General features: G+C 52.8%; 1 protein-coding gene across 3 annotated transcripts; it reads right to left on the bottom strand.

Moving 5' to 3' along the window:
• Kank2 (KN motif and ankyrin repeat domains 2) lies at nt 1–27,968 on the bottom strand. Of its 3 annotated transcripts, none has more exons than XM_040729970.1 (12): nt 27,740–27,968; nt 24,944–25,055; nt 23,401–24,624; nt 10,472–10,636; nt 10,279–10,381; nt 9,602–9,838; nt 7,031–7,118; nt 5,825–6,044; nt 3,120–3,262; nt 1,907–2,107; nt 1,743–1,832; nt 1–920 (listed from the first exon to the last, which is right to left on the bottom strand). In XM_040729970.1, the coding sequence occupies exons 2-12, from the start codon at nt 24,978–24,980 to the stop codon at nt 867–869; spliced, it is 2,562 nt and encodes an 853-aa protein (XP_040585904.1). In that variant the 5' UTR covers nt 24,981–25,055; nt 27,740–27,968; the 3' UTR covers nt 1–866. The 3 variants fall into 3 exon arrangements, with proteins under 3 accessions (XP_040585904.1, XP_012974845.1, XP_012974844.1); XM_013119391.3 differs by lacking the exon at nt 27,740–27,968 and adding an exon at nt 25,856–26,403; XM_013119390.3 differs by lacking the exon at nt 27,740–27,968 and adding an exon at nt 25,839–26,403.
• Nucleotides 27,969–27,971: the final 3 nt, after the last annotated feature.

The raw sequence follows: 27,971 nt of genomic DNA on the forward strand, positions 1-27,971 counted from the left end.
TCTTTGGTCTGTAGGTCTGAGAGTTTTTCTAGGAACATTCTCCCATCCTGAGCTCACCTTGTGGGAAATGGGGAGGCTGTATAATTTCTCCTCGTAAGTTGGTCATTTCCAAGTCACAGGGCCCACCAGGACCTCAACGGCAGGGTGATGATGTGCCCCAACTTGAATGTGTGTGTGTGTGTGTGTGTGTGTGTGTGTAGGGGATTCGTGATGTAGACAGAGAAAAGAAAAAGACAAATGAAAATACTGCTTTCAACCCGGGGAAAGACGGTTCAAGAATGGCAGACTCTTGTTCAGTGAAGCAATCACAAGAGACACCCCTGGCCCCCACGAACTGTCTGGGGGTGGGGGATGGTGGACAAAACCCTATTATACACTAGACAATAAAATGAGGTGACAAAGGGCATTGAGCAGGCCTGTGGAGACCTGCTGCAGTGAAGTCAGGACAAAGGAGATTGTAACATTCCAGTGACATTCGAATTTAGCAACTCAAAATCTGACCCCTCCCTTCCCCTAACAATGACTCAAAAATACAGTATTTTCCCTCTTGCCCCCGCTCCTCCCACAGCTGCCGGCTGACTGTTCTACATGTTCTTCATAAGAAACCCACACTCGGTGTCAGCAACTGGCGCCAACTGGGAGGAGAGTGTAGCGTGCCTTTTTGGCTTTGAATGTGGCTTTGAACCCAGGGTGCTGGGAAAGGCCTTGTGGACTGGAGTCTGGTGGATGTCAGGACTCCCCCAGAGGAGTGGAGGGGGTTTGCCTTGGAGGGGAAGGCTGAGGAGGTCCAGAAAGGGACAGCGGGATGAGGGGAGGGACGGCTTGCTGTGCGGCTGGCTGGGGGGCTGGCTGGCGGGTCCCTGGGTTCACTCTTCCGCTGAGGAGGACGCCGGACTCTCACAGTCTGACATGGGAGCGATCTGTAAGGAGAGGCCCAATTCTTTCTTGGCACACTTTCAAATCCCTCTGAGAAGGAGATTTCTGTGGACATAGCCGGAGACAGGGAGGGAGGGAAGCAGGGAGGGCAGTCCCTGCCTTCCAAGGCACCAGATACAGCAATGGATTGTCACCTTGTCCTTGCGGAGAAGGCATGGGAAGGAATCAAAGTGGAGGCTGGGGACAGAAAGGAACGTCTTCACTGAGCCCTGCACCAGGTTAGGGAGGCAGCCCAGGAGAAGGGCATTTGCTGCAAGCTGGGGAGCAGCACGGGCAGAGGCTCTGGGGAAAAAGTCTGTCATGTGATCCCAGGCACTCGGTAAACTGAAGCAGCGGACACCTCTCTCTTTTTCTCTCTCCCCACACATGCACACACACACTCTGTAGTCTTGGCTAGACTCAAACTCACAAACCAGCTGGAGGAGGATCATACTATAATCAAATATACTTATCTTGAAAAACAAGCAAAACTCAAAATAATTATTTTAGGTAACCAAATATTAATGCAGAAGGTTCAAGGAAGGCTGGTCCCACTGCCAAGTTACAGCCCAGTCTCTCACTCACTGGGGGATTCTAGTCAGGAATTCTACCCTGAGTCCCAGCCCAGCCCCTTTTCTTTTCACTTTGAGATGTCTTACTTAGTTGCCAGGGCTGGCCTTAAAGTCAACTCTGTAGGCCTGGCTGGACTGGAACCTACCTACCTCATCTTTCTACCTCCATCTCCCAAATCCTGGGATGACAGGCATCTGTCACTTATCCCGCAGCTCCTGTGAGCCCCGCCCTCTCGTGCGGGGATGTGGACTCACCGAGCACTTGATGTTCATGCGTGAGTACAGCATAGACGCAATCTCGCTCTGCCCGGCGTCCAGGGCCACCATCAGTGCCGTGCTCCCATCCTGCAAGCACCCACAACTGTAGAGACGCCCGTGTGCACCCCGCCCTCCCTGGGAGCACCCGAGTGGGGACTCACCCGGTCGGTGAGTGAGATGTCACAGTTAGGCACGGCCAGCAGGAGACCGGTGATCTCTTTGTGTCCGTGCTCGCACGCACACATGAGGGCTGTGGAGCCGTCCTCGTCCTGCACGTTGACGTCCGCCTCACAGGCCAGCAGAGCTTTCACCACATCTACTCGCCCATGGCTGACCGCCAGCATCAGGGCCGTCTGTCCTGCCTGAGACAACAGAACAGGGGGATAGCACAGGGCCGGCCCAGTGACATCATGTCCCTGCTCTTGAAAGTTCCGTGGCTCCCAAGTGTCCTGACACTGACAAGGGTGCTCATATTGACCCTCCTGCTCTGAGCACAAACTGGTCTCCTTAGATGCTTTCTTGGTCCTACCCACCTGTATGGTCATCTACCACTAGCCTGCAACTCACAGGTGTAAAGTTATGTAAAATTTAACTAGACTAGCCAGGTGTTGGTGGTGCACGCCTTTAATCCCAGCATTTGGGAGGTAGAGGCAGGCAGATCTCTGAGTTTGAGGCCAGCCTGGTCTACAGAGTGAGTTCCAGGACAGTCAGGGATCCTGTCTCCAAAAACCAAAAACCAAAACCAAAAGAGCAAAACAAAACAAAAAAACGTCCCACAAAAACATACAAAAATCGGTGCTGTGGTGGCACAGCCTACCCAGCACTCTGGAGGCAGAGGTAAGCAGATCTCTGAGTTCCAGACCAGACTGGGGTACACTGTCACAAAAAGGGAGGTGGAGATACCTTGTTGTAAAGTCAGTGAATAGCTTGTCTTGCAGGCACAAGGAGCCAAGTTCCACCAGAAAGAACCTGTGCACAATCAGATCCGAGTGATCCCAGCACCCGGGAGGCAGAGGCTGGAAGAGCAGATAGCCAGTCTAGGGGAATGGGTGAATCCTAGATTTAGTGAGACATGTCTTATTAACGCATGTCTTGAACCTTGAAGAAACAATACTACTTCTTTGAATCTCAGAGCAGTGACTGTTCCCATGGGCACAGAATGTTGTCATGACCTGGCTTGGCCCACAGCCTCCTTAATAAAGGAGGTCCAGGGGCAGGTGAGAGGACTCATTGGGTAAGGAACTTGTCACCAAGTCTGATGACCTGAACTTGATCCCTGGGTCCCACAAAGCAGCAGAAGTGAACCGAGTCTCAAAATTGTCCTCTGGCCCCCTGCCCCTAGTAAATAAATAAAGGCCCTCTGCAGCCCCATACCTGGCTGGCTTTGGCGTTCACATTCCCAAGCCGGAAGAGCTGAAGGATGGTCTCAATGTCATCCTGGGTCTTCAGGGTGGCCAGAGCAGTGAGCATGATGGGGCTGTAGCCAGCACGGTTCAGTTTGTCCACTTGACAGACACCTGTGTGGGAAGGGTGGGGATGGGCTGGGTGTGAGCCTCTGCCATCAGGACTAAAGGCTAGCCCACCACAGCGAGCACTGGGGATTGGGCCCCTCCCTGTCTAGGCACAGCCGAACGGCTCTCTGTATATGTGTTCATGGGTTTGTGGAAGCCAAGTGTATTCTTTAGGGGCCAGGCACTTGGCTTTTTGTTTTGATTGGTATGCTTGTTTAAAAAATATTATTTTAGAGCCAGGTGTGGAGGTACACACCTGTAGTCCCCACACTTGGGAGGCAGAGGCAGGTAGCTCTCTTCCGAGTTTGAGGCTAGCCTGGTCTACAAAGTGAGTTTCAGGATAGCCAGGGATACTCAGAGAAACTGTTTTGAAACACACACATACTGTTTTAAAAGATATTTATTATGTTTTAATTTTTGGTATGTGTGTGTGCATGAGAGTACAAGTGCCCCACGGTCCTGAAGAGGGGGTTCAGGAAGAGTTACAGACACTTGTGATGTGGAGGCTGGGAACTAAACGTGGGTTCCCTGTCAGAGTAGTACCCACTTTTCTCCTCTGGAGCATCTCTGCAGCTCCCTAAACTATTTTTTTAAACATCTATTTAGGCCAGGAGTTGGTGGCACACGCCTTTAATCCCAGCACTCGGGAAGCAGAGGCAGGCGGATCTCTGTAAGATCCAGGCCAGCCTGGTCTACAGAGTGAGTTTCAGGACAGGCTTCAAAACGATACAGAGAAACCCTGTCTCTAAAAACATCTATTTAGTTAGTTGGTATCTGGGTATGCCATGGTGTCCTGCAGAGGAAAGAGGACAGTTTGCGGCATCTGGTCTCTCTCCCTCCAATTTGTGGATCTGGGGATCCAACTCAGGTCTTCATGCTTGACAGCAAATGTCCTACTCACTGTTCATCTGATGCCCCAACCTCTTTAAAAGCTTTGAGTGTGTGTGTAGTCCATAAGTGCACACATGGAGGCCAGGGTGTGTAGTCTGTATGTGCACACATGGAGATCAGGGTGTGTAGTCTGTATGTGCACACATGGAGGCCAGGGTCAGGGTGTGTAGTCTGTATGTGCACACATGGAGGCCAGGGTCAGGGTGTGTAGTCTGTATGTGCACACATGGAGGCCAGGGTCAGGATGTGTAGTCTGTATGTGCACACATGGAGGCTAGGGTGTGTAGTCTGTATGTGCACACATGGATATCAGGGTGTGTAGTCTGTATGTGCACACATGGAGGCCAGGGTCAGGGTGCTTGTTTTATTGCTCTCCACCTCATTTTTGAGATGAGATCTGTCACTGAATTGAGATGAGATCTGTCACTGAATTGAGATGAGACCTGTCACTGAATTGAGATGAGACCTGTCACTGAATTGAGATGAGATCTGTCACTGAATTGAGATGAGATCTGTCACTGAATTGAGATGAGACCTGTCACTGAATTGAGGCTGTCAGCCAGTAAGCTCCAGGACTGTCCCCCCCAACCCCCGACTCACTCCCAAGGGCTAGGTTATGGATACATGACTCTATGCCTGTGTTTTTAACTCGGGTGTTGGGGACCTGAACTAAGGTCACGGTGGCAGGAAAAGCACTTCATTCTGAGTCATCCCCCAGCCACTATTTTTTTCTTTTTCTTTCCCTTAAGGTAGTCTCCTTGTCCTGGAGCTTGCCAACAGGCTAGGGTAGCGGCCCCAGGCCAGAGTCACAGGTACCTGCTGCCGCCACACACAGCTTTTCGAGAAGACCCTCACACCTGCATGGACAGCTCTACAACTGAGTCTTCCACCACACCGGCCCCGCCATTGCTTCTGGGTCTCAAATGGGGAGTCCCATCTGTGACAGTTATACTGTTACCCCAGTATATGGGACTGTGCCTCCTCTCCTAGACCTGGGTGCCTGGCCCATGTCACATACACAGTCAGGACGGAGATAGGAGCAGTGGCTCCCCTGGGAATTTGGAATTGCCTTTCAGCCTTCCAACAGGTCTATGCCTCGACCATCAGACCATGGGTCCTGCTTCCTTCATAGATGGGGAGGTTCTGCCTCCTCCATTAGACCAGGGAAGACATGTTTCTTCCTGCCTGACTGAATACCATGTGTACTCTCCAATCCCCAGCCCAGAGGCCACGGCCTTCCCTCATGCAAGGGCTTTGGAAACAGTGCCCATCACACGAGTACCATTCCGTGAAGACACCAGTGCTGTAACGTCAAGACTGAATTCATTATATTGCTGAGGGAGCAGATCGAGTCCTCCCGGCACACTGCAAGGGCACAGCCTGTTCTACCATCAAACTAGGAAACAAGCTTCCTCCATCGGACTGGGAGGGCAAAGCCTCCTTCATCAGTCAGTGAAGGGCACATTCTCCTTCCACATTCTAGCCTCATCAGATCAGGAGTAGAAGCTCCCTCAGAGTGAGAAAGCACAGTGCCTCCCCCATCAGACTGGGGAGCTGTAATCCCTGCTCACCACCCCTCCGTCAGACTGTGAAGGGAGAAGGCAGCAGCTCTCTTACGAGCTTGGGAAGACATGCCTCGCCATCAGGCCATCAGGCTGGTCCTGCCTGGAGGCTTACCGCTGTCCAGCAACTGCTGCACCACAGGGAAGTTGGCGTGCGACACGGAGTAGTGCAGCGCGGTGTTACCGTTGCTGTCAGCGATGTTGACCACATAGTCCAGCAGCCGGGCAGACATGGCCCTGAAGGTGACCAGATGTCGCCGCACGAGCTCAGGATGTGCGTCACTTCGGCAGGCCAGGCGCAGCCATTCCTGAAGGACCGTGGTATAGGCCACTTTCTGGATAGAGACAGCAGGAGCAGGGAGTGAGGACAGGGACACCCTATATCCCCTTCTGCACAAAGATCCAAGAACAGAAGTGGGGTACCCCATCCTACAGCAAAAACAGAGGTGCCAACAGGCGGTGGTGGCGCACGCCTTTAGTCCTAGCACTGGGGAGGCAGAGGCAGGCGGATCTCTGAGTTTGAGGCCAGCCTGGTCTACAGAGTGAGTTCAAGGGTTATGAAGAGAAACCTGGTCCCGAAAAACAAACCAACAAACCCAAACCAAACCAAATAAAAAATAACAGAGGTGTCCTTGGCTGGGTAAGGTACTACATGTCTGATACCAGCACTCAGGACACCAAGGAAGGAAAATCTAGAGTTCAAGGCCAAGTTTCTACATACTGAGAAATTCTCTGGAAAACAAAAAACAAAAACAAATAAAAACCAAAAAGACATGAAGCAGAGGCAGGAAGACTTCAATGAGTTTGAGGCCAGCCTTATCTGCAGAGCAGTTTCAGGCCAGCCAGGGATACATAGTGAGACCCTGTCTCAGAAACCAAATCCAGTAAAGTGGCATAGGTTTGCAGTCCTAGCAATTGGGAGATGGAAGCAGGAGGGTCAGGTGTTCAGGGCCATCCTTAGCCACAAATGCAGTTCAAGGCCAGCCTGGGCTACATGAGACCTCAAAACAAGCAAAATGAAAAACAAAATAATGGTCCCTGCCTCACCCACAGTGGAAGCTCTGGCACTCTGGGGTGCACGGGACTCTTGGAATGTAGACAAGTATAGACACAGCCCCTAGAATGAAATATGGTATCTCCCAAGCACCCAAAAATAAGACCCTGAAGCCAGGTCCCCAGGAACAGTAGACCCCACCACCAATCCCAGGACTCAAGCCCCACCCACCACTAACCGACACCCTTGCTGGCTGAGTCCTCACTGAGGGTGGGGCAGTGTGGGGTGAGTACGGAAGGGCACCCTTGGACCTAGGATCCTCCGTACCAGTTCTCGCTCAGTGAGGGCATTGGGGCTCTCCAGGTATTTCTCCAGGGCCAAGCAGGCAGAGATGAGGTCAGGGCTCAGATCCATCCTGCCAGGAACAGGTAAGATTGAGAAAACATTATTTTACTTTTTAAAAATTTATTCATTATTTGGTTTTAGCTTTATGTTTTATTTTTACTTTTTTTTTTCTCCTAAGATAGGGTTTCTCTGAGTATCCTTGGATGTTCTGGAATTCCCTCTGTAGACCAGGCTGGCTTTGAAATCAGAGATCCACCTGCCTCTGCCTCCCGAGGGCTGGGTCTAAAAGGTGTGCACCACCACTGCCTGGCATTTTTTGTTTATTTCTTTTTTAAAAAATTTTAATGTGCGCCGGGCGGTGGTGGCGCACGCCTTTAATCCCAGCACTCGGGAGGCAGAGGCAGGCGGATCTCTGTGAGTTCGAGGCCAGGCTGGTCTACAGAGTGAGTTCCAGGACAGCCTCCAAAGCCACAGAGAAACCCTGTCTCGAAAAATCAAAAAAAAAAAAAATTTAATGTGCATTGGGGCTTTGCCTGCATGTATGTGTATCTGTGCACCACGTGTGGCTAATACTCCAAGAGGCCAGAAGAGGGCATTGGATCTTCTGAGCTGCTACATTGTTGTGTATGTAACAGTTTCCTCTGAGATTGAAACATTCTATCCTGCAGGAAGCTCCTTGAACAAGAAGGACAAACAACTCAAAATAGCTTCAGGAAGTCCCTGAAACTCACCAGACTCACTAGGCCCCTCCTTGCCAGAGTAGGCAATAAAAGCTGAGTTTCCTCAGCTGAAGTGAAGCTCACTGCAAAGGAGACTCTGTGGCCAGACCAACTGCCTGGGAGAAGCAGGAACCAGCCGAGCTGCCTAAAGAGGGTTAGGCCACCTGGGCACCTGGAAAGGACACGCTCCACCCTGTGCAGCTGCCTGCAGGCTGTGCAGTGAGCTCCAGGTTCCCAGCTTTGTGAGATGTCACTCATGCTGGGGTGGCCTTGGTGATGTAGCTGTCGTAGAGTCATTTCTGCTCCTGTAAGTGACCCCCACCCACATGCCTGTAAGTGACCCCAGCAAAGCTCACTGGTTCACCAAGTTGGGCTTCGGTGGTATCTGTACTTAGGTCTGTTTTGGACACCCTATCTGGGGTGAGTAAATGTGTGTTGTGTCTCCCCAGGGAAAGTTTGTCACACAGCACATGTGGGTGTTAAGAATTGAACCCCCTCTGGAAGAACTAGTGCTTTTAACCGGACAGCCATCACTCCAGCCCTCTCCCCACTTTTTGAGACATGTTGCCATGTGTCCCTGGCTAGTTTCAAATTCAGTAGGGCAGGTTCATTGCCAGGGCTGGTGGACCAGACTGGGAATCCCAGGTACTTGGAGTTAGAGGCAAGATTACAGGTTCAAGGCCAGCCTGGCTTACAGTGACCTAAAGGCTAGTTTGGACATCTTAGCAATTCTACATAAGAAGTATGAAGAGTCGGGTGGAGATGTGGTTCAGTTGTTACACTGCCCAATAGACAGGAGGCCCTGGGGTCAAGCCCAGCAGCCATAAACGAGGCTTGGTTACACACGTCTATAATCCTAACACACTCGGGAATTGAAGACAGTAGGACTGTAAGTTCAAGGTAGCCTGAGCCACAGAGTGAGTTCAAGGTTTGCCTGGGCAACTTAATATTGAGACCTTATCTCAACATAAAAAGGGAGGGGGTGGGAAGATGGCTCTGTAGAAAAGGACTTGCCATGTAGGTATGAGAGCAGGAATCCACCTTCCCAGAACCCACAGAACGCTCGCGGGGATGGCAGGCAGCAGCAACCCCAGCACAGGGGTGGAAGACAGGTGGTCTGCAGAACATGCTAGCTCGCTAGACTGGGCTGCTCAGTCAGCTGGGCTAGGGAGGGACTAACTCAGTGGATAAGGTGGGGAGTGGCAGAAGAAGACACTGAACACCAATCCTGGCCCTCCTCACCATGCACGCGCGCGCGCGCACACACACACACACACACACACACACACACACACACGCGCGCGCGCACGCAGGCACGCACGGGCACACATGAATGAATGCATGAACACACATGCACACATACATGCATATACCTACAACAAACGTATGCATCCATACCATACAGACACACAAAACACAGTCCTATATGCATACATATGCACATACAGCACATGCACATACCACACACACACACAAGAAAACTAAAAAAAAAAGGAAAAAACAACACTGACTCCGAGTCTTCACATGCATACACACCTCAATGCATCCACAAACACATGTGCACACACATGACACATACATATGAGGCAGAGGCAGGCGGGTCTGAGTCTGAGGTTAGCCTGGTCTACTCAGTGAGTTCCAGGACAGCCAGGGCTATATCGTACGACCCTGTCTCAAAAAGAAAAGAAAACTTTCAGAAGCACTCGGAAGCAGGTGGTTTCTGTCTGACTAGAGTGTGAGTGACTGACAGGAAGCCTGAATGGCTGGATCCCAGGCAGCAGCAGGTCACCCCATCCTTCACCCTGTCCGATGCTGTCCCACCCAGAGAACTGACCGAATTTCCTCCTCAGAGTTGGGTTCTGACGTCGCTTCAGCTGTGGGTATGTGCTGAGCTTCCTGGGGGAGTTGGCTCTCTTGCAGACTGGTCTTGGCCGCTGCAGTCCCGGGAGGCCTGAGCTGAGGGCATTCAGCCATGCTCAGAACCCTTGCTGGTAGCTCTGGGGCTTCGTTCTCTGTGCTCTCGTGTTCTGAGTTTTCTGCTGTGCTGGAGTCTTCTGAGGAGGACTCGTACCTAAGGAGTGTCATGTGTGGGAGGGATCAGCGTGACCTCCCTGGTCCTAGGTTTCTCCACATTTTGCATTAGTAGGTCACATGCTAGGCAAGCAGGTGTCTGAAATCCACGCTCCAGCCCCTCACCAGGGGACTGGAGTGACCATGGTCCTCCATTTCTAACTATGCCACACCAGAGTGTCACTCAGCCTCACTGCAGACCTGGAGTGCTCTACCAGGGCACTATTTTGAATCAGGCTCCAGAGCCACCGAATGGGTTCCAACAAGGTGTACATATTCCTTCACCTCCGTTTCCTTATCCTATACTCCTTATAATTTGACTTGAGGAATTCACAGTGAGGGGCCTGGCTGAGAGTAGCTCTCAGCAACAGAGAAAGCTCAGGCTTCCTGTTCCCAATTTTCAGAGTCACAGTATAAAGGACTTTGGGGAGATCTACTCACCCGCCATTGACCCCCACAAACTGGAGGTTCCTCTGGGGGACTCCAGGGTCTGCAGGGCCCTCTTTCCTCTTCATGGTAGACTGCACTCCCACAAAGACTCTGCCTAAAAGAGACCATGCAACATGAGCGCCCCTGGACTCACAGTCCACTCTGCATGACTGGGGTCCCGTCTCCCTCACTCAGGCCTGTTCACCTGCTCCCTCGGCCACTTGTGGCTCCTGGGATGCTGATGGCCTGGGAGGCTCTCTGTCCGTGGCGTCGGGGGCAGCCGCCTGGCCAGGGTTCTCAGCCGGTTTCGTGGAAGCTGCAGCAGGGCGTGCCTCAGAGGAGGAAGGATGTGCCGGAGACAGGGGAACACCTGAGACGACCAGAGCGTGGCATCAGATGGATGGAGATCAGAAAGTGACACAGGCCTAGTGTGGTGCTCCAGGCCTGTTGTCGCAGGGTAGAGGCGAGAGGGTTAGCCTGGGCTACAGGATGAGATCTTGTTGCTAAAATGCATAAACAAAGCTGGGCTCAATGGTAGGGCACTCACCTAGCGTGTACCTCCCAGCACCACATAAACCAGGTGTGGGGGTGTAGACCTGAAATCCCAGCACTCAGGAATGGAGGAGACAGGAGGGTAACAACAAATTGGAGGATAGTCTGGGTTAGAGAGTGAGATCCAGTCTCAAAATCCAAACAAACAGCGGAAAAACAAAGGGCTGGGTTATACTGCAGAGATGGCCAGTGGTTAAGAGTATGTACTACTTGCTGGGCGGTGGTGGTGCATGCCATTAGTCCTAGCACTGGAGAGGCAGAGGCAGGTGGATCTCTGTGAGTTCGAGACCAGCCTGGTCTACAAGAGCTAGTTCCAGGACAGCCTCCAAAGCCACAGAGAAACCCTGTCTCAAAAAACAAAACAAAACAAAATAAAACAAAGAGTATGTACTACTCTTCCAGAGGATCTGAATTCTGGTTCCTGCATCCATGCCAGTTAGCTCACCATAGCCTAAAACTCCAGCTCCTGCGTATCTACTGTTCTCTTCTGGCCTTTGTGGGCATCTCTTCCCATAAATAACTGTAAATATTTAAATACACACAGATATACATGCACACATAGACACACATATAGACACACAGAGACAGACACATTCAGACACACACACATATACAGAGACACAAGCAAACAGACAGACACAGGCACTCTCCCACATACACATAAATACACACAGAGACAGAGACAGACAGACAGACACTCTGACACACACAGACACACACACATAGATACACGAAGCAGGGAAATGAACTCATGCAAATATAAGGAGATGGCTTAGTTGGGACAGGGCCTGCTTTGGAAGCGTGGGGACCTGAGCTGATCCCAAGATCCACACAAGTAAGCACGGCACGCTGCGAGCTTGTCATCAGTCGCCCTGGAGCCGGGGTTGATGGCTTCTAGCTTTGTCTTTTGGTAAGCACAGGCCTATGGGTGACCCACTCTGTCTCAGAGGTATCCTCTGACTCCCACAGCACATCAGCAAACCATCTGACAGTCATGATGGCCACGCACAATACAGCCGGAGCATGTGGGACAGACAAGCTAATCCTTCCATCGAAACCTCCACCCACAAAGGCTCAGATCACAGAGGGAGGAGACGGAGGCCCAGTGAGCTGCTGAAATCACTGAGCTGCACAGTACCACCACAGCTTAGAGCTGTCAGCCGACAGCCCGCCAATGACAGAGGCCTGCGAACATCACAGTCCTGGCTTCAGACTCAGTCTCTCACACTCAATGTCACGCAGAGTATTTTCTAGAGAAAAAAAAAGTCCAAATGGGGCCAAGAGCATGGTGGTCAGAACAGAGGTTCAAACTTCATGTCTAGAAGCTGTGTGACCCAAGCAGGTATCTTAACATCTCTGCCCCCCCCCAAATCTTTTAACTCATGGCATTACTACATAGCCCAGGCTACCCTAGAGCTTGCAGCAACTCTTCTGTCTCCATCACCCAAGTGTGGGGATCACAGGCGAGTACCTCCACCCCACCTGGTGCTTCCTCTTCTTTGTGTGTGTGTGATTGAGACTGTGATTGTGTGTGTGACTGTGCACGAGTGTATGACTATGTATGTGGCTGTGTATGAGTGTGACAGTGTGCGTGTGTGATTGTGTGTGTGTGACTATGTGTGTGTGACTGTGTGTGAGTGATTGTGTGTGTGTGACTGTGTGTGAGTGAATGTGTGCTTTTGTGTGGCTGTGTGTGTGTGACTATGTGTGTGTGACTGTGTGTGTGTGACTGTGTGTGAGTGAATGTGTGCTTTTGTGTGGCTGTGTGTGTGTGACTGTGTGTGTGTGACTGTGTGTGAGTGAATGTGTGCTTTTGTGTGGCTGTGTATGAGTGACTGTGTGTGTAAGCAGTTCCACAGCATGCGTGAAGGCCACAGGAGAGCCTCTGCTGAGGTTCTCACGTCCGTCTTATAGAGGCAGCTCTCCTGCTGCTCACTGTGCGCCAGGCTGGCCTTCGGGCTTCAGGACTCTGCTGTCTCTGCCTCTCTGTCTTGCCACAGACCCAGCTGCCTCCCTAAGCCCTTCGTCAGTACTCTTTAAGGAACACGCACAGTTGCATTCTTTACCTAAGCCATGTGAGAAACAGACTGTCTTCATCTAACAGTCAACAGGTATGAGTCTGGCCACGAGGAAAAGGGAACAGGAGCCATTAGAAAAATTTAAAAACTAAAACTTAATTTATATTCTCCAAGACCAGCTCACTGCTGTAGCTAAGGCTGGCCTCGATCTCTTTCTGTAGCTCAGAGTATCCTTGAATTTGTGATGACTCTCCTGCCTCTGCTTCTTCAGCACTGGGATTAGGGATTTAGGGATGTGTACCACCCCACTTTTGAAAAACTGCATTTTAAAAACTATATTAAAATTTAGAACCTGGGACATGGCTTAGTAGTAAAGTGCTTGCCTAGAATCCCAAAATGAGGGGCTTGGATGTGGCTCAGTGGTAGAGCCCCTGCCTAGAGTCCCCCAGTGAAAAGCTGAGGTATGGCTTGGTGGTAGAGTACTTGTCTAACATGTGACACCCTGAATATCAATCTCAGTGTCACAGTCAATCAACCAATCAATCAAAACCCCACTCGGCTAAGTTGTCTTTGGAGAAGACAAAGTACAGGAGGCCAGGCGTGGTGGCGCACTCTCTAATCCCAGCACTGGAGAGGCAGAGGCAGAAGGATCTCTGTGAGAGTGATGCCAGGCTACTCTACAGAGCAAGCAGGATAGCAAGTCATGTACCAAGACACTGTCTCAGTTATAAAAAGAAAAAGAAAGGTCCAGAGATGGGTCAACTAAAGATCATTATAAACATGCTTCCTGCTGCTGGAGTGGCTGATATGGGCTATCAGGATGGCTTTAGCAATAAGATAGTAAAAAGCATTTGCTGTACAAGGCTGACAATCTGACATGTGTGAATGAACACTGTCCTCTCCACTCAGGGACGCATACTTACGAGGGTACGTCTTACTCCATGTATCATTTATTCTAGGTTTTAAAGATTTTGTTTTGTTTTTTAGATAGAGTTCTCTGTAGCTTTGGAGCCTGTCCTGGAACTCACCCTGTAGAGGCCTCAAACTTGCCTCCTGAGTGCTGAGACTAAAGGTATGTGCCAAAGATTTTATAGTGTGTGTGTGTGTGTTTTACCTGCATGTATGTCTGTGCACTATGTACATGCCTGGTACCTACATAAAAAAGAACATCCATCAGATTCTTTGGGACTGGAATTACAGATGGTATGAACCATCATACGGGTGCTGAGAATTGAACCTGGGTCCTCTGGAAGAGAAGGCAGTGCTCTTAACCACAGCCCTACCTCACCAGCTCTTTGTTTTTTTCAGGCCTAGAACTCACTACGTGGTCCTGGCTAGCCACAAATCCACATATTAATAGCCCTGCCTCTGCCCCCTGAGTGCTGAGATCAAAGACATGTGCCACCATGCCAACACAGGTGACTGCTTGCGCTCGGTCTTTAAGGACACGCAGTATCCAAGCTTCAGGTGTGGACCACAGTGCAATGCCAGCTCACCTAGCTGTCTGTGCTCCTCCACGCCCTGCTGCCCCTATGGTATCCGCTTCCAGCTCTAGGCACAGCTTTGTGGAGGCCCAAAGAATGTTAGGGCTCTTTAAAGGCCACATTTTTGGCTTTTTTTATTTTTGTTTTTTGTTTTTGGAGGCAGGGTCTCACTATGTAACTCTGACTGACCTGAAACACCATACATACAATCAAAGAGATTGCCTTCCTCGGCTTTCCAAGTGCTAGGATTAAAGGTAGGAGCCATCACCATCACCATTTTTTTTAAAACATAAGCAATTCACTGCTTCCTGAAGTTCCTGGGCCCTACTCAAGTTCTGCAAGGAGCTTAAGTGCTTTTCCTTCACAAGCCGAGTGCAGACAGGACAGGGTGGGGTGAGACACTTGGCGCAAATCTGTCCAAATGTAGTGTAGTCTAGGGTGTGGTGACCCCAGTTGACACCAGAACTGGAGTCACCCTGTGAGCCGGTGGCCAGTGCTGGGGCGTGTCAACTCTCATGTATTTATTACTATTTTGTGGTACTGGGAAGGAGCCCCAGGTTTGTGTCCACTACTGTAGTATTTATTTTTTCCAGAGCTGAGGCCTGAACCCAGGACCTTGCTCTTGCTGGGCAAGGGCTGTACCACTGAGCTAAACGCCCAACCACTACTGCAGCATTCTTAACTGAGCTGTGGCGCTGGCTTGCTAATTGTTTTGTTGAGATAGGTGGGCCAGGCTGGCCTGGAACTCACTGCCTCTACTTTCCAAGTTCTGGGATAGATCCCAGACCTTCCTGTATTCTAAGCCTGTAATCCAGCAACTGAGCTATATCCCCAGGCTCTTTCTGTTGTTTGGAGGTCTCTCTGTATAGGCCAGGCTGGCCTTGTGCAGAAGATCCTCCTGCCTCAGTCCCGAGTGCTGGGATAACAGGCCTGTACCACGCCTGATTTAAAGCTTCTGATCTAAAATGCTCTGTGGGTAAGGGCCATGTCTGATGACCTGAGTTCACCTCTAAGTGGACACGGTGGCGGAACTCTGCGATTCCAGGGCTCCCACGGGGAGACGGGAGGCAGAGAGAAGAGGACCCTTGGAAGCCCCTGGGCTAGCCTGGACACCTAGCAGTGAACAAGAGAGAAACCTGCTTCTACCAAGGCAGAAGATGAGGACTGGTGTCTGACCCCCGCATCCCTCTTGTGGAGCATGCCTGCTCCCAGCACATCATACACCTTAAGAATAAAAACAGAAATAATCAACCTTAGATGTAGCCTGGTGTGCTGGCCCGTCCCCATAATCCCAGGCACCAGAGGCAGGGGTCTGAGGCTGGAAGGACATGAGTTTGAGTCCAACCTACATATATGTATATATACTATATATGTGTTTGTACTGTATATATGCGTGTGTGATATATAGTGTATGTGCTCACTATATATGCATGTATACTATGTGTATGTGTACTGTATGTTTGTGTACTATATATGTGTATATTATATATGCGCACTATATGTGTGTACTAGATATACATGTGTATCATGTGTATGTGCTATATACATACATATGTGTATGTACCACATATATGCAATAGATATCCTATGTGAAGAAGGAAGGAAGACAAAAGAAAAAAAATAAACCAGGTTAAAAGGTTCCTTCCAGGCCAGGCATAGTGGCTCACGCCTTTAATCCCTGCACTCGGGAGACAGAGGCAAGAGGATCTCTGTGAGTTCAAGGCCAGACTGGTAAACAGAGCGAGCTCCAAGACAGCCAAGGCTGCACAGAGAGACCCTGTCTTGAAAACTACAGATGAAACAAAACAAACTATCAGTGGGAAAAAACACTTTTCAGGGCTCACAGTGGGTAAAGGTTCACGGCACCAAGTCTGACAATCTACCTGACTCTGGGACCCACACAGTGGAAGGAGACACTGTCTTCTGCACGGTGTCCTCTGACACCCTGGGGCTGGGAAGACGGCCCAATGAGCACAGCCCTCGCTGTGCAAGCATGAGGACCTGAGTTCAAATCCCACACACGCCAGCACAGCTGGGCACCTAGGAGAAATGAGCGCACAGCTGGGGAGCCCTCAGAAGCCGCAGACCGGCTAACTGGGCACGGAAGAGGCCGACAGAACATTCCACCTCAAACCAACACCCCAGGCTGCGCTCTGGTCTCCATCTACAGGCTGCTCACACATGCTCACACCTCTTTCCAGGCCTGTTACCCCAGCTCCTTGGGGGAGCTGAGCTGAGGAGAAAGAACCACACGTCAAAGGTCAGCCCAGGCTAGTGAGCTCAAGGCTAGCCCGGACAGTTGTGTAAGACCTTATTTCAAAACAAAACAAAGACATAAAGTGGCTGGTGTGATGGCACCAGGTAAGAGCGTTTTCCCGAAGAGCTGGCAGCCTGAATCCAGATCCCCAGACCCACGTAGAAAAACAGGCAGGTGCCACCCCGATAGCCTCAGTTTATCCCCGGGCCCACAAGAAGCAAAAGAGAACAGACCCCCCAATTGTCCTCTGTCCTCCACACCCACTGTGGCCCAAGTACCCCACAAAGTCAATAAACATAATAAAATAATGAAAATGAAAACAAGAGCGGGCGTTCGGCAGTGAGGCACCCGTCTGGCTTGCAGGATGCCCATGGCCCCATCCCATCATGGGAGGGGAAAAAAATGAAAGTGGAAAAAACAAGAAACAGAGAAAGGATCCTGTTTTTCTGAAACACAAGACCATTTAAGGAAATCCCACAGGCATGGGGCATGCTTTTCAAGGACACGAAATATCTAAATAAGCAGCCGAAGGTGGGGTTCAACAATGATATTAAAAGGGATAGGAAGGCCCAGGGTGGTGGCGCATGCCTGAGGGCCCCAGGAATGGGGAGGGTGAGGCAGGAGGATTGCCTGGTAGCCAGCCAGGGCAGTACAGAGAAACATCATCTTCAAAAAGCAAAACACGGGACTGTTAAGATGGCTCAGTGAATAAAGGAGCTTGCTGCTCAGCCTGACATCTTGAGTTTGGTTGCTGTGACCTATACGGTAAAGAAAGACCACTCCCAGAAGCTGTGCTTGGACACACGCGTGCACACACACACGCACACACACGCACACATGCACGCACACACACACACACACACGCATGCACACACACACACACACACACTCTCACGCATGCACGCCTGCCTGGGGAGGTTCTAAGGGATCTGAAGTTACAGGTGGTTGTGAGCTGCCTGCCGTGGGTGCTGAGAACCAGACAGATCCTCTGGAAGAACATTTTGCTCCACACATTGTACTTTTGAGACAGGGTCTTATGTATCCCAGGTTGCCCTTTAACTCTCTCTCTCTCTCTCTTAAAACAGCAAACCCCTTTGTTTTGCACCATTTAACTCCTGATCCCCCGCCTCCACCTTCCAGCCTGTGATGACAGGCACCCGACCACTGTACCTGGTTTATGTGATGTTGCGGGTGGGAACCAGGGCCTCGGGCACCTTTGGCAAGCACTCTCCCAGCCGAGATGTCCCAGCCAGGTTTTTACTTTAAGTTTTTTCTTTTCCCTTCTTTCTTTCCCTTTCCTCCTTTCTTTCTTTATCAAGATAGCATTTTGCTATGTAGCCCAGGCTGGGCTACAACTCACAGTAATCCTCCTGCCTCAGTCTCCCAAGTGCAGGAATTATAGACATGTGCTACCATGCTCAGTAAGTAACCTTCACATTTTAATGTGGCTGGGGAAAATTAAAAGGAAAATATGACTTAGGACATATGAAAAGTACAGGGGTTACAGCCTGGCCCAGCAGCAGATTGCTTACCCAGGATGTCGAGGCCCTGGGTTCCATCCCCAGCAGCTGAAAAAATAAATGAAGTCAAGCAAAACAATAATTCCCACTAGCTTGTGGTGCCAGATATTAAAAACATACTTTTCTTCTATGCATTGACAATTTCACGCTGGCTGTGGTGGCTCACATCTGAGATTCCAGCTCTGGCAAATCAGACTGAGGCAGGAGAGAAGGGCAGCCTGGGCTACACAATGGAAATGTCTCAAATCCATGCACTCCTACAAAGCACAAATAGGATCGAGATGGAGCTGAGTGACAGAGTGTGTGCTGAGCATGCTCCCAGCCCTGGGTACCATCCCCAGCACCCCATAAACCAGGCATGGTGACTCGAACCTGTAACCTTACCACTCAAGAGGTACAGGCAGGAAGATCAGGAATTCAGGGTCGTCCCGGGCTACACTGAATTCAAGGCCAACCTGGGCTACCTGAGACCCTGTCTCCAAACAAATACACTAACTAGATGAAAAATGAAAAGCTCGGAAGTGGGTCTAGAGTGCTGCCCTGGCGTGTGCAGCCTGGGTTCTCCCTAGCAGCACACAGTAAAAGCAACAGCAAGGGAGCCGGGCGGCGGCGGTGCACGCCTTTACTCCCAGCACTCGGGCAGAGGCAGGCGGATCGCTGTGAGTCTGAGGCCAGCCTGGTCTACAGAGGGAGTTCCAGGCCAGCCAGGGCTACACAGAGAAATCCTGTGTCCAAAACCAAAAAGCAAACAAACAAAACCCACACAAACCCAAAGGCACGGAAGCCAAAGAATGGAAATGTTCACTGGAGCTGTGCCTGGTTACACAGCCCTGTAGTCCCAACATTTCGAGAAGCTGAGGCCATGAGTTCCAGACCAGTTCCTGGACTACAGAGTGGGTCCCCGTCTCGACCAAACAGAATGGACAAAAGTCTAGGGAGCAGCCACACCTGGGTGGGGGAGGCGGATCCTGGTAGTCTAGATTTTTCTGCACTTTCCAACGCTTCCACAAACAATATGAATCGCACTCTTCTTGCTGCTTGAGTCAGGGCCTCACTCCACAGACCTGGCTGGCTTGGAGCTCGCTACGTCAGCCAGGCTGGCCTCAAACTCAGAGACTTACTGCAGAGTGCCAGAACCACACAGCTGTAAGATTTGTTTTCTTGTGAGTGTGTGAGAGAGAGAGAGAGACAGAGAGAGAGACAGAGAGAGAGAGAGAGAGAGAGGGTGGGGGAGGAGGTGGTGTCAGTGGAGTGGACGGGACTCCAGGTCCATTCTGCCTACCTCTCAAGCTTGGGTGTGTGTTATGTGGAGAGGGACTCTGCTGAGAAACACAGGCCTCACTTGATGCGAAAGAGATCATCCCATTCTGCCTCTTCCTCCAAGGAGTGCGCCATGATTTACCATCAGGCTTACCAACCTCAGCAGACACAGTGTGGTGGCGTTAGCTAAGGCCTTACGTTATATTTCATTTCTGACACGGTGCTTCCAGAGCACAGGAGACTGTGGCGCTGGCCCCTGGATGCTGGGATTCCCCCACAACTCAGTTCCGTCCATGTCTAGCTCATCCTAGACTCCATCAGCCAAAGTCCCTCTCTATCCCAGGGTAAGGGTCTCAGTGAGCCCCCAAGGCTGTATCTTCTCCATCATGTTATTTTGGCGTTTGCTGTTGCTTTAAGACTCACTCTTTAGACCAGGCTGGCCTCGAAGCTGAGGTGGTCTCCCCACCCCACTGCTTTTCAGCTTCCCGAGTGCTGGGCTTACATGCTTGTGCTACCACACCTGAATATACTGAGTCAAAAAGACACCACAGAGCCTGGAGCTGACTGTGAACATCCACCGTGCCAGGATGCACAACAATGATTCACAGAGATAGGGCCAGAACCCAGGGCTTCACAACACTAGCCAACTACTCTGCCACCAAGCCACACCCATCCCCTTACTGGGGGACTCTAGGCAGGGGCTCTGCCACTGAGCCACACCCATCCCCTTACTGGGGAACTCTAGGCAGGGGCTCTGCCACCGAGCCACACCCATCCCCTTACTGGGGGATTCTAGGTAGGGGCTCTGCCACTGAACCACATTCCAGCCCCTCACTGGGGCTAAGCAGGGGTCTCTCACTGAGCCACACCCCCAGCACAGTGGCCACTGAACACAGTTTGAGGAGGTTCAGGGTGCTGTGGCAGTAGACCACAGTTAGATGAAGGGCACAGGGAGGCCACCACCCCAGTGAGCTGTCACCAGCCTGTTCTGTTCCTCTCATTTTTATCTGAACACGTATCCCATGTGGATACTTTCTCACTTGCTTATCGGGCCTCTTGTACGTTTTCTGCATAGGTGTTTTAAATTGTGCTTATTTCTGGGCGTGCTGGTGCATGCCTTTAATCCCAACACTCCAGAGTCAGAGGCAGTGAGTGAGTGCTGTGAGTTTGAGGGTAGTCTGGTCTACAAAATGAGGCCCTGTTTCTAAACAGTTACACTGACTTATACATTTATTTACTTGGGAGGAGGGGAGGTGCACCTGTGGAGGGGGTCAGAGAACTTGTTGGGGGGTCAGTTCTTTCTGTTATGTGGGCCTCTGGGTCAGGCAGGGTGGTACACACCTTCAATTCCAGCATTTGGGAGGCAGATTTCTGTGAACTGGAAGCTAGCCTGGTCTCCATGGTAAGCTCCAGGCCAACCAGTACAATACAATGAGACCCTGTCTCAAAAAACAAAAAGTTCTGGGTTGAAGATCAAACTCAGACTTGGTGTCAAGCAGTTTTACCTGCAAAACTATGTCCTGAGAGGGAGCTTTGCAAGTGTAGTTTCCTGCCGTGTTCTCAGTGCCTATGAGATTGAGCACTAAGCGCCCACGGAACTGGATGAAATACACAAACACAGTCAAGCTCCATCTAAGTGAGGCCTGATGTAAGTTGGCTGCAGCAAGAGGGAATGCAGTGAGACATGAGGGAGGACTTCTGGAGTGGCAGTTTCTACAGGCAGCGAACATAGCTTTGTCTGTATGTCCAGCAAGCAGGAGGTCCCATGACTGGCCTGGGAGGCACGTCTGGAATGGAGGGTGCCTCTCAAAGATTCCAAGGCTGGGCTGGGCAGGCCCCTGGCTGGGGGCCAGAACCTCAGGGCTGGGTGTTTAGATGGACACGGAGCAGAGGGATGGTTTCCGTAGCTGGCGGAACAACAAGGAAGCAGCTGAGCCCTGCAGCCTGTGCCCGTTAGGGCCACAAGGCTCCAGTCAACTCGATCTTGGGCCTGGGGGTGAGGAGTGGGGTTCCACAGGCCCTCAGTGCAGACTCTGGCACAATGAATCCTTGCCCTAAGCCTCAGTTTCCCCAGCTATAAGTAGAGTTGAAGTGGGAAATGGATTAAATGCTCTGTAATCCCAGCTACTCAGGGGGCTAAGGCAGGAGGATTGGGAGTTCAGGGCTAAGCTGGGTGAGCTGTCCCATACCTGATACACAACACTCAGGAGGGAGACAGAGGTAAAAAGAAGGGAGGGAGAGAAGGAGAAGGGAGAGGCTCAGGCTGGGGTACATAGCACAGCAAGAGTGTCTCAAATGCCACGTACCCCCAAAAGGAAGAAAACCCACAACCAACCAACCAGGCCACAAAGGTCAACCTGACCACTGCCCGCAGAAGCAGCAGGAGGCATGGCATGAGCACTTGCTGTATACACTCATTCCCAAGGATTCTTGAAGGGTGGGCATGTCACAGGGAGAGAGGTGGTGCCACTCTCCTGGAGTCACATGGTGAGGGAACCCGGGGTACTTTGGCCATTGCCCCATCTCCCTCAGTCCCCTTGGTGAGACACTGAGCAGGGCAGGTGGCACCCCTTGGCCCGTGCCAAGACAGAACAGCTGTGACTATTGCTATGAATCACCCTAGCAGCTTCCCCTGGGCAGCTGACAATCTGTATACGGCCCTTCCTGGCATGAGGACTCAGCACTTCCTCCGGGTGCACCCCTTCCTCTTCCGAAGGCCACGGGGCTTGGGTAGGGTCTCCTCCACCCTCAGGGCTAGGCAGTGGGAGGTACACTGGTTGTTTCTGCCATTGAAGGCCACTCCTGGGGTTTTAATCTGGTATTATGTAAATGAAGGGGATCCGTGGAGAGGGAGCAGAGCACATTACTTCCAGACTCCTTTACCCACCTGCAGGTCCCATAGAACAGACATGAGTTAGAGAGCCCACATGACTTCTGAGCACTGGATCCAGCCATGCCTGAAGCTGTCCCTCAGAACCATGAACAACACACTCTCTCTAGGGTTGCACATGCCCAACACACTCCTGCCATTTCTTAATTCAAAAGAGAGAATCTGCTATGAAGCCAACAATCTTGGGGAACCTCCTCCAAAGAACTCGTGCATTCTGGATTATCTGCACCTCAACACAAGGGAATATGCTAGATGTTCAATTTCTTTGTGCATCAATGTATGTGTGCATGCATGTGCATGGATTGTGTGAGCATGCATGTGTATATAGCATGTGTGAGTGTGCATGCATGTATGTGTGCATGTATGTTTGTGTGCACATACATTTGCATACATGTGTGTATCTACACACATGGTTAGGCCTGAGGTAAACGTATGGTGGTGCTCCTCAGGTACTGTCTCCTTTTTAAAAAATGTATTACTGCTGGGTGGTGGGGCACACCTTTAATACCAGCAATAGGGAGGCAGAGGCAGGCTGATCTCTGAGTTTGAGACCAGCCTGGTCTACAAGCAAGTTCCAGGACAGCTAAGGCTATTACACAGAGTTACATAGAGAAACCTTGTCTCAAAACACAAAACAACAACAACAACAACAAAAATGTATTACTTTATGTGGCCAGGGCACGCATGTGTCATAGCACGCCTGTGGCGTGCAGAGCACCACTTGTAGGAGTCTGGTTCTGCTTTTCCACCGTGTGGACTCCAGGGACAGAACTTAGGTCATTTGGCTCCGCTACAAGGTGCCTTTAGCCACCAAGCCATCTCGCTGTGCCTGTCTTGTCTCAGACAAGGTCTATCTCAGGCTGAACTCACAAATAATCTAGTCCAGTGGTCCCCATTATCCCGTCTCTGCCTCTCCAGTGCTAGGGTTAAAGTGGGCATGACCACACCCAGCTTTTCTGCATGCGCGCTGGGGATCAGAACTCAGGTCCTCACGCTTGTACAGCAAGGACTTTACCAACTGTGCCATCTCCCCCTAGACACCACATTTCTTTGCCCGATACCCACAGCTCTGAGGCCCACTGTGGAATTCCTCCCACGGCGGAAGGTTAGATGAAGAGGCCCCGCCGGGTCTCCCCTGAACTCAGTCACTCACCTGAAGTCCTGGCCACACCGCTGGCACCCCGTTCTGTAATACTGATCTTCTTGGCTGTGTGCATGTTGCCGGCGGTGGCTGTAGGCAGAGGGCACAGGGTCTCCACCACCTCATGGGTGCGGAACACGAGGGTGCTGTCGGTCCCCCCAGATGTCGACAGGGCCTTTAGCCCCGCTCCGTAGGGTTCCAGACTCTGGGCTCGCTGTGCAGGGGCCCCCGCTGCCATGCTGGCTGCCACCTCCACTTCCCGGGGACCTTCCACTACTCGCACGGTATCCACACGGACCTGGGTGTCTGGCGGTGGCCAGGCCTGGGGCTGGAGGTCGGCTTGCTGGGTCTGCGCCGCCCGCAGCTCCTGCAGCGCTTTTTTGAGCTGGGTCTCCAACACGGCCACCTTAGCCACTAGGGCCGCTTCACCATCTGGAATGCCCAAGTCCCGTTCTCGGACCCAGGTGCCCACAGAGCGGGTCTCTAGCACGGCAGGGTCCTCGTGGGGCTCTGGAAGGTCCAGGCAGAGCTCACCCCGGCCTCGTGTCCCTGAGGAGTGGCCCAGAAACTTCTGGCTCTTGAGTTGCACGGTGAGCTGCCTCTTCTCCTCCTGGAGCACTGACAGCTTGACCTGGAGCACGGGGATTAGCTTGACCTGCTCCTCCAGCTGACGCAGCTTGCGCAGGGCCGCGGCCATCTGCTCGCGCACATGGGCCAGGTGACCTGCGCTGGGTGGCACCGGGGTGGACAGGCCCGAGCTGCGAGGTGTGGGCGGTAGCAGACCCACACCTGCCAGGGAGCTGGTGGAGCCTGCAGCGCTGGGCGTCAGGGAGCCCAGGCCACCTGATGGAGCCGCTGCCTGGTCCTCCAGCCGGCGCCGCGCGTCCAGCAGCGTGCGCTCCACACGTGGATTGGAGCCACCGCGGGTCTCCAGGGCTCCATACTGTGGGTAGAAGCCACGGCCACAGTAGGAGTAGGCCGAGTGCCGGCTGTCCCCACTGGCGTCAGAGCACAGAGACTCTGTGGACGTCCACCAGGAGCCCGGGCCCCGCGGCAGGGAGCCCAGGCGCGGCCGGCGCTGCACCGCTACCCTCCGCAGCGTGTGGCCCTTCTCAATGTCATCCACGTACTTAAGAAAGTCCAGATCCAGGCGGTAGCCGTAGGGCGTCTCCACGGAGTAGGGCGGCTCTGGCTCTTTGCTGGGGAAGGTTGCTGGGGAGGCCTGGCCGGGAGTCCCTGGAGTGGGGAAAGCCAAGGCCTTAAAGTACTTGCGGGCCCACTGTGCCAGCTGACAGCCCAGGGACACAGGTTGCTTCGCCAGAGCTGGGAGCCCATTCTGGACGAACGGGGGTCTGGCCCTGTCACCCAACGATGCCAAGGACAGGGATGTCCTTCCCCATTCACTCCAGGGCTGTCCTCCGCCCCTTCAGGCCCACAGTCAGAGCTATTCCCCCACCTCGGGGCTGACCTCCCCCTCAGACTGTCATAGAGCCGTCCTTCCCATTCAAGCCTTTCAGGGCAGAGCCCTCCCCCACCCTTCCCACCTGCCCCTGACCTGGGAATGGGGCAGGCACATGCAGGACCTGGGCCATCTCTCTGCTGTTCCTCCTCAGGTGTCACCCAGCCAACTGAGAGTCACACAGCCTGCAGCGCCGGCTGAGGCTGACCTGCAGAGGTTGACAGAGCAGTCTTCAGGGGGAAGGGAGAGGATGTGGCACCCGCCCTCCACAGATGGCCTCCTGAAGGTCAGGCACCTCTCATACACTTAGACACTCAGGCTCCCCTCCCTCCACTCGCCTGGCTGGAGAAAGTCCTAGAACAAAGAAATCAAACCTCCCTGGCTGTGTGCACATCTGTCCAGCCCTGGACAGACTCCAGCTGTTCCCAGAGCCTCCACATGGCCCTCAGGGCAGGCCCACCCTTCCTGTGTCCCCTCCCCTTGGCGCATCTTGAGTGTGCACAGGAGAGCTGGTAAGGGCATTAGAGTGTTAAGAGTGGGGACCGCAGAGGGGGCAGCAGGCAGAACGTGGAGGGTGGGACCCCTCAGCGAGCCAGAGCCCGGCCAGGCCCGTGGAGAGGGGGAAAGTGCTGAGGACACACGCTGTGAGAAGCCTTCCTCTTTATGGAAGCAATTTTCTCTAAAAATAAACAGTCTCTTTGCCCAGCTACATGGAACTTCCTGCCCCCTCAGGATATGTCCGGGCTGGGAGGGGAGGGGGTGCAGGAGGGACAGAGTGAGGTGGAGGCCAGGGAAGTCAAGGTGGAGGGCAGGAAGGAAAGGGTGCCTACAGCCTGCAAACAGCTCTTGCTAAACCCACTTCAGCCCTGGAGGTCAGCCAGGGTCTGTCCTTTCTGCTGTCTGCCCTCCAGCTGCCTTGCTGCAGACACCTCCGCCCATATCATCCTCCAGGATGGACCATTCTGGGGTGTGGATACCAGGCACTGGGTACCTGGGCGGACGGGGCACCTGCTGGGCGTGAAGGCAGCCCTGGGATGTCTCTCCCTCTGTCTAGTCTTCCTCCATGCCTCTGTCCATCCAGTCTGTGTCTCTCTACGTCTCTGCCTTTGCTTTGCTGGCTTGAACACCTGCAATGCACAGTGACCAATTGTAGGGAAAACTGCCTCTGCATCTGCCTGGAGTCTCGGAGCCTCCAGATATAGGAAGCCGGTTCAAAATGTTTCCTGGGGACCTGAGAGAGACACAGAGGTCGGGAGCAGTATTGGGATAGCCTGGGGTAGGGGTGCTGTGTTGGAATGAATAAAGTTAATAACTATAACACCACTTGTGTTTTGTTTTGTTAGAGACAAAGTCTCATGTAGCCCAGGCTGGCCTCAAACCCACTATGTGGCTGAGGACGACCTTAAAATTCTGTTCCTCCTGCCTGTACTGTTCCAAGTGCTGGAAACTGCTGGCTGTACTGCCACACCCAGCTATACGGTTCTGGGGATGGAACACCAGACTTCATACATGGTGGGCATGCGCCCTACATCCCCAGCCTGTTTATGTTTTTAAGAAAAGAGTTTATGCAGTGGTGGCACACGCCTTTAATCCCAGCACTCAGGAGCAGAGGCAGGTGGAGCTCTGTGAGTTCGACACCAGCCTGGTTTACAAAGAGTTCCAGGACAGTCAGGGCTGTTACACAGAGAAACCCGGTCCTGAAAAACAAAATAAAACAAAAAACCCAACAAAACCCCACAAAAACAAGATGGATGGAAGGAAGGCAGGAAGGAAAGCAGGAAAGAAGGCAGGAAGGAAGGAAGGCAGGAAGGAAGGCAGGAAGGAAGGAAGGAAGGCAGGCAGGCAGGAAGGAAGGCAGGAAGGAAGGAAGGAAGGCAGGAAGGAAGGAAGACTTGCTATACAGTCCAGGCCACCGTCAAACTCACTACTCTCCGGCCTCAGCCTCCCAAGTGCTGGGATTGCAGGCATCCTCCAGGACTCCTGGTTATTCAAAGACTCTCAGTTGCCATGACAACCCCAGGAGGTAAACCCTCACCCAAATTCACCACTGAGTGTGAATCTTGCGCAGGGTCACTTGAGCAAGGTGTGGTGGTGGGCTGCTGGGCCTGGACTTAACTTAAGCGTGGCAAATTCGCCCAAGGCACCCAAGGACTCCACTCGTCTCATTTCCGAGATGTGGAGACTGAGGGATGGGGATCTAAGGGTCTCCACCACAGGCGGGAGGAGGCCCGTCTCTCCCTACAAGATCCCTGGATGGGGGTGGCGAAAGGAGGATGGAAGAGCCAACAGGTGGGAACTTTCAGAGAGGGGCCACAGGGTCTCCCCAGGGTGCACCTCCCCATCAGCCTGGGCGGATCTGGGGGTTTTCCTGCCTCGCTCTCTCCGCCCCCAAAGTTGAGGGTGAGGAGGACCCCGCCCCGCGCAGGGGGCGGGGCCTGCGGGGTCCCGATCTAATGGCAAACATCTGCTGATCCCCCCCCCCACGCGCCCAGCAGCCGGGCCCAGCCCGGCCGGACGCCCGGATGCCTTCCCGCCGCTGAGGGGCCGGGCTCGGCCACCAGGAGCTGCGAAAGGGGCGACCCGGACAGGGAAAGGGGCAGAGACAGACGACAAGCACGGAGCAGAGGGAGGGAGGCAGGGAACGATAAAGGAATGGAGGTGGGTTGAGGCCAGAGAAGCAGGGCCCAGGTCAGGGCTGGGGAGGGGACTGGAGCGCGGGGATCAAGACGCTCCGGGTTGCAAAGTTTGGAAGCAGATGGTGAGCCTTGGGAGGGACCAGCTCAGAGAGGAGTGGGCTTGTAGCCTCTGATGGAAGTGGGTTAGAAATCCCGACAGCCCCCCTAGAGTAGCCAGGACCCCACACCACCCCAACCAGCCCTGGGTCCCACTCGCCTGGCGCGCTCCAGCCTTCACCGTCCCAGGCGTCCTGCGCGGACCGCCTCAGCCGCCGCTACCCAGTCGAGCCAGCGCGGTAGCCACGCCCCCGCCACAAACCCCGCCCCTCCAGCCTCCCGGGCGCCTCTGCAGCAGGGGCTGGGGGCGAAGTTGAAGGGCGGTCGTGGGGGTGCACGCGCTCTCGCTGCTGTCTGTACACGTCCTAGGGGCTCAGTCGGCCTCTGGCCAC

The sequence above is a fragment of the Mesocricetus auratus genome, unplaced genomic scaffold (assembly GCF_017639785.1).
Source record: "Mesocricetus auratus isolate SY011 unplaced genomic scaffold, BCM_Maur_2.0 Super-Scaffold_100022, whole genome shotgun sequence".
In the NCBI taxonomy this organism is placed as follows: domain Eukaryota; kingdom Metazoa; phylum Chordata; class Mammalia; order Rodentia; family Cricetidae; genus Mesocricetus; species Mesocricetus auratus.

What these genes read in the sequence shown, in the direction of transcription:
- Kank2 (XM_040729970.1), bottom strand. Translation starts at nt 24,980, where the DNA reads ATGGCCCAGGTCCTGCATGTGCCTGCCCCATTCCCAG. An exon ending in TGTGCCTGCCCCATTCCCAG is followed by an intron (nt 24,625 to 24,943) that starts GTCAGGGGCAGG and finishes TCCCCACTCCAG; the next exon opens with GGACTCCCGGCCAGGCCTCC. An exon ending in CGGTGTGGCCAGGACTTCAG is followed by an intron (nt 10,637 to 23,400) that starts GTGAGTGACTGA and finishes TGGTCGTCTCAG; the next exon opens with GTGTTCCCCTGTCTCCGGCA.